Genomic DNA, 11,515 nt, shown 5'->3' on the forward strand with positions numbered 1-11,515 from the left:
TGCTGGATAAGACCCAAACCAAGGTCTGTGATAAAATAGGACGCAGTGGAGAAACCTGTTAGGACCAGCTGAAGCCAAGATGGTGACAAAAACGACCTCTGGTTACCCTCACTGTTCATTATTTGCTAATTATAACGCATTCGCGTGCTAAAAGAAACTCCCACCAGCAAATGCCACAGCAACTCCCAGAAGTTACTCAACATGGTTTGAAAAGGGGAGGGACCCTCAGTTCTGGGAACTCCCCAACCCTTGCCCAGAAATCTTATAAATAATCCTCCCTCTGCTTAACAAAAAATTAAATGGAAGGTATAAAATAAGGCCTCAGAAACTCACAAACGGCTAGTCTGTTTCTCTGAGAGATAGTCACTGCCCTGCCTTCCTTCTGTTTCTTAGTACTTTTGTACAATAAACTTGCTTTTGCTTTACTCTGTCACCTTGCTCATGAATTTTGACCTGTGCAAAGCCAAGAACCCATTTGGCCTTCAGGTCAGACCCCAGTTTTGGGGTCCACTTTCCTCTATCACAGGTTTGTTAGGTTTTGCTCAATAACAAAGCAAGAAACTCAACCTTCCAGTGGCTCACAAAACAAACATTTACCTCTCGGTAATGAGTCTGTGGGCGAGCTGTTGCCTTGGCTTGGCTGGGCTCAGGGTTTGTGTTGTCAGCTTCATTCTCTCAGGTCTGTTGTCATTCGAGGGCCCAAGCTGAAGAGGAAGAGGCGTTCCCTCTCGTGGTGGACAGCGCAGCGCAGGAGGTGCAGAACACAGGCTGCTTCTCAAAGCCTCTCCGTGCAACTGGCCCACTCTCTTGTCGGCCCGTATTCCGCTGGTCAAAACCAGCCAAGGGCAACGTGATGGAGAAATCACCTTCACCCACATGTGAGAACCCCAAATGACCTAGCGTTTCCAGATGTCCCTTACGGGGCTGTTCTGGAACCACGTCAGGCCCGGTGCCCTAGATTCCACACCACAGGCCCCATAGCCTAGGCTCACAATTCTTAGAAACAGGCTCCACTCAGGAGGCCATGGGCATCCCAGGGGAGGAAAAGCATGCTTCAAGTGTCACCCAGCAGAGTTGTTGGACTGGGAGTCCCAGGTAGATTGACAGCCACTCCTGGTGGGAGAGGACAACTTCTATCAAGGGCCTTGGGTCAGTAGGTTCGGGGAAGGCCCTGACCTCCCATTAACTCTACAATGTGCCCTTATAAAGCCCCTGGGTATCAAGTTTTCAGTTGTCACTTATTTGTCAGCTGATATTTATTGAGAGCCTCATGGGTGCTGGGAGGTATACTAATAAGGGTGGTGACACAGGCAAGGTGCCAGGTCTGGGTCAGGCCCTTCCTTGGAGGCTTCCCATCCCTCCTTCCTTCTTCCCATGGAGTTGTCCCTTTATTAAGACTCATCCTCACAACCCCTGTGACCCAGCAAGGGACAGCCAGGCAGAGCGTAAGTGACATGAGCATAAAACAAATGAGAGGAGAGGATTCACTGATGCAAAACCAAGATGTCAGGAATCTATCACCTGAGAAACACATTCCAATGTTGGGAACTCTCCTGAACTGCTTTATCAGATTAGTCTAGACATCGGCCGGTGTTACCTAGTCATTTGCAAAAAGACTTTCTTTTACGCAGTAGGCAGACTATAAATACATGCAGAATGAGTAGGAAACCCTCACATGTGGACTGGGAGAAGGTAGAGCAGCAGCAGCAGACAGTGAACCGTTACTGAGTGCCAGCCACATCCACACACTGCCAACTGCAGTGTTCCCTGTCTGGGGACCTAACCCTATGATATAGTGCTACTATTATCCCCCTATAAACACAAAACATAGGATTGAAGTGTAAATTTAAGAGCTATGCAAAGAAAAATAAAGGAAGCAAGAACAGTATCATGTATGATGAGCATCAACTTCTGCAGCAGACAACTTGGTTCAGGTCCTGTCCCTGCGACCTGAACCCACTATTCGTGGTCGCAGGTCATTTAACACCATGGAGCTAACATCTGAGCTAAGCAGCTACCCTGGCATTGTTTCCCCTAATCCTCACCACTGCCCCATCAGCTGCTTTCCTTATCCCCATTTCAGAGAAGCAGCAGTGGAGGTTTAGATAATTGAAACAGTTTACCCAATATTTGAACTGGTTATGTCTTCCCCTAGAAGTGGTGTCTTCTGTCCTGTTTCTTTCATGACACCTACCAATGACAGTGCTTTTGTGAACATCAAGAAAGATGTGTAGACCGGGCACAGTGGCTAATGCCTGTAATCCTAGTGCTCTGTGAGGCCCAGGCAGCAGGATGGCTTGAGCTCAGGATATTGAGATCAGCCTGAGCCCAGGGTAAAAGTGAGACCCCCATCTCTACTGAAAATAGAAAAATTAGCTGGGCATGGTGGTGCACGTCTGTAGGCCGAGCTACTGGGAGGCTGCAACAGGAGAATCGCTTGAGCCCAGGAGTTTGAGGTTGCTGTGAGCTAGGCTAACGCCACTGCACTCTACCGGGTGCAACAAAGTGAGACTCGCCTCAAAAAAAAAAAAAAATGTGTATATATGTTTAAAACCATCTTGGGAATGTTAAACTAACGTGGTTAATATCACAAAATCAACTGCGGCCACATAGAATTTCCTTCAGAAAATTCATGCAGCCAAGCGTATCTTGGTTTAAGTAAATGTTTACTTAGGTGCCTGTTACAAGCATCATCATATGCAATCTTCGCACAAGCTCCCGAGGAGGGTCCTGCTCTAATTTTTAGATATTAAATGACACGTGTTTTGTGAAATGCTGTTAAATTGAGTGTGATAAAGCAACAGAAACGACTCTAAGACGATGCGGTATTGCCGTCCGGCATCTATTATAGTATTTGCGTGAGCAGCAAACGCGGGAGCGGGAGGACTGTCCTAGGTCCCACCGCCAGGCACAAGCATGACCGGCGCGTCAGAGGGAGCGCGACGAGGTGTCCACAGCAATGGAGCCATTGCTGGTGCTGAACAGGGAAGTGAGGACAGAGCCGCGCTCTCAGAGCTCTCCGAGGGAGCGTCAAATGAAATTGCGAACAAGGTCTAGGCTGTCACGGAGGGGCTAGCGCCTCCAGCCTCCGCGACTTTTCCTTGAGCATGTCCTGGTAAACGCAGGAGCGCGAGCTGGGCTTGGCCAGGTCGAGCCCTAGGGTGATCCCTTTCTCCTGGGTGACTGGGGTCGCCCCTTATCCTCCAAATCATAGACTCATTTTTTCATTTGTTCCGCAAACGTTTATCGTGCACCGATCATTTCTCCATAAACATCCTCTGGCAGCGACACCAGCCGAGGCCATACGCCCACGGGCGTCCGTCCCGGTGCCGGCCGGTGCGCGCGGAGGGAGAAGGTGCCCGGGGCGCCGGTCCAGGAGCCGAAGCCCAACCCGCAGCCTCAGCGCCCAGCCTGCGCGCGCCCGGGGGCGGCACTGGCCCACGCACATGCACACGCACGGGAGCGCAGGCTCCCGCGTCCCCGGCGTAGCGCCGGCGCTGGGCGCGGGCGGGAGCCCAGGAGTCAAGGCGGGAGGCGGGAGCTCGAGGCGGGGCGGGTGCCCGCGCCCGGCGCTCGTGCATACGCTCCTCTGCTCCCGAAGCCCCGCCCCTGCCCCGCCCACCCTTTCTCCCGCGCGCGGGCTCCGCGCGCCCCATGTCGCGCGCGTGCGCGCGCGTGCGCAGGCCAGGGCCCTCCGGGGGCGGCCCCGTAGCCTCGAACGAAAGCGTCGGCGAGGGCCCGGATTAACCCTTTCCCTGCTCGCCCACTTAGGAGCCCGGTCGAGTTCCGTGCCTGCGCAAGCCGGCGGCGCGCCTTCCCCCCAACCCGCACCGCGCATGCACGGGAGGGGGGGCGGTGGGGGTGTTCACGGCCGGCTAGACATTCTGTGCTCGTGCAGGAGGAGGGCTGCTACCATCAGGGACGTGCACGATTCCCCCACCCCGCCCCCTCCCCAAACTAAAAAAAAAAAAATCCAAAACACACTGCCACCCACCGTGCCCCCGCGCCCCGCGTCCATCCCGTCCCGGCCTGCGTGCTAGTGAGCGCGGGGAACCCACGGCGAGTGTCTGTGGCTGTGCCAGGCTGCAGGTAAGCGCGGGCCAGGGTGCGGAAGGGGCCGGGGCCGTCCGCGAGGCGGGCGCGGGGGCGGCCAGCGGCTGGCGGGGCGGCCCGGAAGAAGCGCGTTCTCGCCGAGCTCTGGGGCACCAGCCAGCTCCAGGACGAGCGGCGGCCGCCGGCGGCGCGGTGCGAGCGGGAACGGGCGTGGGCCGGGGCTGGGCGTGGGGACGGGGCGCCCGGGGGCCGCGCAGGCCGGCGAGCGGGCTCGGGGAGCAGCCAGGCGGCGGCGGCCCCGCGCGCGCGCTCGGCCGAGTTCATGGCCGCCCCCGCTCGCACCGCCGCAGTGCACCGCGGTGGGGGTGGGGACGGCCCGAGCCCGGCGCCGAGCGCGGCCCGCCGGGCGCCGCCCCTCCGAGCCCGGGGCCCTGCCGCGCCGCCCCCAGCCGCCAGCGGAGGAGGGGGCCGGGACCCCCGCGCTCGCACTCCCGGCTGCGCCCGCGGAGCTCGGGGATGCCGGCCGCGCGCCGCCCCCGCCCCCGGCCGCGGGAGGGCGGAGGAGGGCCCGGCGCGAGCTGGCCGGGGAGTGCGCGGGGCGCGAGCTCCGGGCTCGCGGGCGGAGCGGGGCGCGGCGCGGCGCGGCGCGGGGCTGCGGAGCCGGCCGTACGCCCGCTCCCGCTCGTCGCGCCGCCGGGGCCGCCGCCGGTCGCGGGCCCTCCCTCCCCTGCTCCGCGCCGCGGCCCTCAGCCCGCGCCCGACGTTTGATTATGAAAGGGACAGTGGCCCTTTCAGCAGCCGGCGCCGAGGCTGGAGCTTTTGTTTCGGAAGCAATGCAAAAGGACTTATCCGTTCCCCCACCTCCTGGGCAGAAAGAAATGAGAGCGAGGGCTCCACACGCCGTGAAGGCTCCTTGGGTCTTGCGCTTGTTTCCCTGCTTCCTCTGGATTCCGAAGTTGCGAGGTTGCAACAGGGAAGTGGTGCAGCCGCCATTGTCGGGCTGCTCCGGGGTAGGGGAGGTGGCTGCAGCCGCTTATGTAAGTTTGGCTTTGCAGGAAGCTCCCTGCACTGGAACGGGGGCTCAGCGCGCCAGCGGTTTGGAGATCAGTTAGGAAGGGGCAGCTTTATTATGGAGGTGCAGACGGAGCTGTGTCTTTCCCTACACCTACCTACACAGATAACTGGCAACGGCTGTCTTCCACTTTGCCTCACCTGAACTTAGCAACTGGAACGTTTCAATGTGGAAAACAATGGGCTGATGGACACACTGTCTCCTTTCTGGTCCTCAGAGATACTGAGAGAGAGAGAGAGAGAGAGAGAGAGAGAGAGAGAGAGAGAGAGAGAGAGAGAGAGAGAGAGAGGGAGAGAGAGAGAGATGGGTAGCCAGATACACGCTGGACAAAAATGGGAAAAGAAAAAAAACACACTGATACGTTGCCATGGCTTCTGTAAGGCCACTCCTCTCTCTGGTCCCAAGCACTTTTATCCCACAAGCCCCAGGGCGGGTTTTTAACCGCAGAAGGAAGTATCAGGGTAGGAAGGTTTTGCCTGGGCTGCCTTCTCTCTGGAGGTGACTACAGGGTGCATGTAGGGAACAGGGAGGCAGAGACACTAGAATGATCAAGTCAGAAGCATCCTTAGGAATGATTTTGCCCAACCCTGACACTGTGCAGATGAGAAAACCCCCATTCCCTGGTGTGTTCACTTTTCTGTAGGGGGACCTTTTTATGATTTTCAGTGTTGGATTCCATGTTGTAGTCTTGCACCACAGTTTTTGCATAAGACTATCACAGCCCAGTCCTTGGCTCCTACCGCACCACAGGGCTTATGTGTGTGGTCACCGTTGAATAGAGGAAACTTTTTATGTTTTTCAAGATATTGGTCTGCAGGATGGAGTTCTTGGGTAAGAGTTAAAACTCACAAGAAAGCTAAAATGCTTTGATCCTCCGTGTGGGGATATATGTAGAAACACCTGGGTTTCTCAACTGCAGTCTTTATTTATTTATTTTCAGAGACAGGATCACCCAGGCTGAAGTGCAGTGGAGCAGTCATAGCTCACGGTAACCTCAACCTCCTGGGCTCAAGTGATCATCTTACCTCAGCTTCCCAAGTAACTGGGATGACACGTGTGGGCCATCATGCCCTGCTAATTTTTTAAATTTTGGGGGGAGATGCGATGTCACTTTGTTGCCCAGGCTCGTCTTGAACTCCTGGCTCCAAGTGATCCTCCTGCCTCAGCCTCCCAAAGTCCTGGGATTGTAGGCAAGGGCTACTGTGCCTAGCCTCAAATGCAGTCTGTAAAGGCAAATGTGTACTACTTCACACAAATGCAGAAACATGCAACCACTGTTTCCTCTCTTCCCATGTTAACTGTTGGGTATGTGTACTTCTGTAGCTTTATTTATAAATATATAAACTTCTGTATGTCTGAGTGCAGAGAAAAATGTGGAAGGCTACGTACCCAGCAGGAAATGGGGGATACAGGACACGGTGGACTTACTGGCTTTTTCTGTGTCACCATCAGCATCTGTACAAATATGAACGTGGGCTTTGTTTGTGAGGAGACTCCCTTAGTGTTTCTCCAACACCTCCTTTCAGTTCCCAGTGCTCAACCTCTTCATACCCAAGTGTAACAGCCCTTACCTGTTCTAGTCCATATGTGTTCAGAACTGGGCTTGATGTTGCCAGCTACCTGCCTTTCTGCTCCCAACCTGAAAATGGGTAGATGCACAGGAGACAGAACAAGAAAGGAAAGTTTATTTTAAAAAATCAATTCTTGAAAACATTCTTGGTTTGGGTTTTGGAGTAAAGCAAGATCCTACCTCATTCTTGTTTGTCCTTTTTCCTGTAGGTCTGGCGTGCTTTTGATCAGAGTTTCTCTGATCTGAAGATTTTGACGTTTAAGGCATTAAGATAATAGCCTGAGTTGTTCATGGTAACTATAACTTTGGATATTAAATCTTGAAATGATTAGGCATTTGCATATATATATGTATTCTCATTATGCATTAATATTTCTGTTTCTCTGAGGAAATTATGTATTTTCCGTAGGATTATACTTTGTTAAATAAAACTAAAACAATGTTTTTGAAAAGAAAACGTATAGAACACATTATTTTAAGACCAGTTCTTTAACATGGTGACAGAGGTCTTTCATGCCAGTTCTGAATTTCTTTTGCTTATAAAATACTTGCAGCATTTATCAAGTACATCCAATGTTAACAACACTTTTATCTGGATAGTATCCAGTAGATTGGTATCCAGGGGAACTAAGCCACTCATCACTGTCTTCCCAAATGTCATCTGATTCACTTAGGGTCAGATTAAACCTTGACCCTCATTCAGAAGTGGCCCAGAACTGCTCTGGAAAAATTAGAAAACAACACTGAATGGAGTATTGTTTTGGCATTCATGTCCCTCTCTAGTTCTGCAGTAGGGATTTGTCTCTTTTGTCAGGGAAGTATAACGCTGAGCAGTTAGTTATTTTACTGAATCCTCCATTCATGGAGTTAGCGTAGATGCAACATACAGGTCTAGAGGCTCCTTGCCTCAAACCTGTTTTTTAAACCTTGAGGTTGAGTTACCTGTGGTTGTCAGGAAACATGGGTTTTGAAACTAGGTTGTCTGCATTTGAGTGTCAGTTCTCACTAAAGAGAGCTATAGAATATTAGGCAGATTTCTGATTTTGTCTATAAAATGGGGACAGTGATATGTACCTCATAAGTTTATTAGAACATTAAATTAAACATGTAAAGCACATAGAACAATGCCGGGTATGTGTTATATGCTCATTATTACTATTAGTACTAGGCAAATGGTAAACTGAAAATAAATGGATGTAACAATGTGGAAATCTCTAAGTTGGGATGAGTCTTTTCTACTCCTATTTATGGATCACTCTGATATTGACTTTCTGAAATTGTTAGGTTCCAAACATTGATCAGAAAATGATAATGTGGCTTTGTTCTGTACATGGGAAAGTACTATTCAGAATTACTAAACTTTCTTTTTTTAAAAAATTTTTTGTAGGAGTTTTTCATCAGTATGTCTGAAACCATTAAATATAATGACGATGATCATAAAACTCTGTTTCTGAAAACACTAAATGAACAACGTCTAGAAGGGGAATTTTGTGATATTGCTATTGTGGTTGAAGATGTGAAATTCAGAGCACACAGATGTGTTCTTGCCGCCTGCAGCACCTACTTTAAAAAGCTTTTCAAGAAGCTTGAGGTTGATAGTTCTTCAGTAATAGAAATAGATTTTCTTCGTTCTGATATATTTGAAGAGGTCCTGAACTACATGTACACAGCAAAGATTTCTGTGAAAAAAGAAGATGTTAACTTAATGATGTCATCGGGTCAGATTCTTGGTATCCGATTTTTGGATAAACTCTGTTCTCAGAAGCGTGATGTGTCTAGTCCCGATGAAAATAACGGTCAGTCAAAAAGTAAGTATTGCCTCAAAATAAATCGCCCCATTGGAGATGCTACTGACACTCAGGATGACGATGTGGAAGAAATCGGGGATCAGGATGACAGTCCTTCTGATGACACGGTAGAAGGCACACCCCCGAGTCAGGAGGACGGCAAGTCGCCCACAACCACACTCAGGGTTCAGGAAGCGATCCTGAAAGAGCTGGGAAGCGAGGAAGTGCGGAAAGTCAACTGCTACGGCCAGGAAGTAGAATCCATGGAGACCCCAGAATCAAAAGATTTGGGGTCACAGACCCCTCAAGCCTTAACGTTTAATGATGGGATGAGTGAAGTGAAAGATGAACAGACACCCGGCTGGACGACAGCTGCCAGTGACATGAAGTTTGAGTATTTGCTTTATGGTCACCATCGGGAGCAGATTGCCTGCCAGGCGTGTGGCAAGACATTTTCTGACGAAGGCAGACTGAGGAAGCATGAAAAACTGCACACGGCAGACAGGCCGTTTGTCTGTGAGATGTGTACGAAAGGTTTCACCACACAGGCCCACCTGAAGGAACACCTCAAAATCCACACGGGATATAAGCCCTACAGTTGCGAGGTGTGTGGGAAATCGTTCATCCGCGCCCCAGACTTAAAGAAGCACGAGCGAGTTCACAGTAACGAAAGACCGTTCGCGTGCCACATGTGTGACAAGGCCTTCAAACACAAGTCCCACCTCAAGGATCACGAAAGAAGACACAGAGGGGAAAAGCCTTTTGTGTGCGGCTCCTGCACCAAGGCCTTTGCCAAGGCGTCCGATCTGAAAAGGCACGAGAACAATATGCACAGTGAAAGGAAGCAAGTCACCCCCAGCGCCATCCAGAGCGAAACAGAACAGTTGCAGGCCGCGGCCATGGCCGCGGAAGCCGAGCAGCAGTTGGAAACAATAGCCTGCAGCTAGAGGTGATGGGACAGGGACCCTGTGCCTGGGAAGCGGAGACTGAGATTGCATTGATCATAGCGAATGGACGGCAGTTTCTCTATTTTTGTGGAAGTGTAGGAGCATTGTACTCATTGGACCGAAGGCAGTGCTGGGTTAGGTATTTTTAAAACTGTGCAAGGAAATAATGTTCCTAAGTTCTGACCAAACAGTTTTGCTGTCCTGTCTGGTGTCTAGTATTCATGTTGCCAGTAAACTCCCCTCCCCCTCTTTTTTATGATTTTAATTTGAGACTCCTGTGTCCAGTTTAGAAGTGAGAGACTTCCATTTTAAATTCCTCTCCACTCGCTGGTGAGTGCACTGCACAGAGTGAGAATTAAGTAAGTTGATTTCCTAATCATCACAATTCTATGTGACTTATGGTCAAAACAGCAGTTTTAATAACTTAAAGTACTTCAGATAGACACAGAAAGTACCGATGGGTGGTTAACCAAGAACACTGCGCAGATACGAAAACAAGTTCTGGAAATGCAGAATGGTATTAGATTTATATTTGGTTTGTTAATTTTATATCACTGTTTTTCACTGTTTTTTGTGGACAGATAATGGTTGCTTTGCTGAAGGGTTTTTTCATGCATTTTGATTGCCCTTTACCTACCCCAAAAGCTGTAGTCACATGTTCTGAAGGCTGAGCAAAGCCACCCGAGTGATGTTGGTCTTGGGGCTGAGTTCTCAGGATCCTCTTAGGCACGGCCACTCTGCGCCAGCTGGGATCCGTGGAGTGAACCGGTGGTGAGAGGAGTAGAAAAGGCTCTCAGAGACAAGGTTTTACATGTGCAACTATTCCAAGATTACTAGATTAAAGTAATTCTTAATTGATTTTGGAATTGGATTTTTATTTAGGATCAAAATTAGGACAAGAACAGATATTTCTTCAGATACACTTGTGTAACTTAACAGAATGTCATCACGCTTTGGGGCTCTCTGCAGCACATGATTTCTCCATAAAGGAGATGCAATATGCTTACTTAATAAATTTGAAATCTTTTAAGTGTGTAAATAGTAGTGCTGGTCTTACGTATTTTGAGTAAAAGCAGACAGCTGCACTTTTTTTGCACATTGGATTAAAATAACTTCCATCAGCAACAAACATCAGACTGTTCTTAACAAACATTAAAGATTGTCAGACCAAACATTTGTTTTGAAGTATATTTCATCACTGGTTACCATTTTAAATAGAAATTGATTGCCTTTTCAAAGCCGTAAAGCAGAATTATAAACTCTGTTCCAGTTTTGGTGTACTAAATGTTCTTTTAACCATTTCTTTAGGAGTATACTGAAATGCCAACAACAGTTTGAATTACGTTCTGTGATAAAGTATTAGTCAATTATTTTAGAATATGTAGAATTATAGAAAATGTCAACTTTCTAAAATTCATTTTTGGTTGCTAGGATTTTTAAAAAAATATATTAAAGTAATTTCATTTCATAGCTTGTTGCATTAACACCTGTAATTACTATTGTGGGAGAAATTTTATTTTTAAAATTGGTGTATATGTTCTGCCCAAGATTGTAGGATGAAGATGGTACCTTTTTAAAAAATTTATTTATTGGTAAAATGTTTAATTTAGCTCAAAATTAATTTAATTTCTTTTCTTGAAAGTTGTTTATTCTGTACTAAAAGTAGTCCTGTCACTGTGTTTTTATGCTATTAGTAGATGGGGAACTGATTGCTGTTCCTGGGCTGTTTTAACCAAAGCAAAGGAAAAAATTTAACATCTTGTTGATAGCTACTTCAACAAACCTTATTTTGGTCCTTCATTTTTGTATATAAAAAAAAATATACTTCTGTCATTCCTGTTTTCATTTTTTCATAGCAAGCTTCCACACATCCAGGTTTCTACCAAAATGTATTTCCTATACTATCTTCATTGTGGCTTTACTGAGTTACAAATTAAATGTGTGGTTTTAACCCTCATTGAAATCACATAGCCCCAAAAAAGATGGCTTAATTTTCAGCACCTTATTTGTATTATGAAAATATTTATCACTTGGCCTATTTTGCACGAGAAATATATTTGTGTTATTTCTACCACTGGTACTGGGT

General features: G+C 48.6%; 1 protein-coding gene across 2 annotated transcripts; it reads left to right on the forward strand.

The window, feature by feature from the left end:
- Positions 1 to 3,713: 3,713 nt before the first annotated feature.
- ZBTB14 (zinc finger and BTB domain containing 14) lies at positions 3,714 to 11,262 on the forward strand. Of its 2 annotated transcripts, XM_045527577.1 has the most exons (4): positions 5,413 to 5,956; positions 6,066 to 6,113; positions 6,905 to 6,988; positions 8,083 to 11,262. In XM_045527577.1, exons 3-4 carry the CDS (start codon positions 6,986 to 6,988, stop codon positions 9,427 to 9,429), a joined length of 1,350 nt encoding a protein of 449 aa, XP_045383533.1. In that variant the 5' UTR covers positions 5,413 to 5,956; positions 6,066 to 6,113; positions 6,905 to 6,985; the 3' UTR covers positions 9,430 to 11,262. The 2 variants fall into 2 exon arrangements, with proteins under 2 accessions (XP_045383531.1, XP_045383533.1); XM_045527575.1 differs by lacking the exons at positions 5,413 to 5,956; positions 6,066 to 6,113 and adding an exon at positions 3,714 to 4,089.
- The last annotated feature ends 253 nt before the right edge of the window (positions 11,263 to 11,515 follow it).

The sequence above is a fragment of the Lemur catta genome, chromosome 16 (assembly GCF_020740605.2).
Source record: "Lemur catta isolate mLemCat1 chromosome 16, mLemCat1.pri, whole genome shotgun sequence".
Taxonomy (NCBI): Eukaryota; Metazoa; Chordata; class Mammalia; order Primates; family Lemuridae; genus Lemur; species Lemur catta.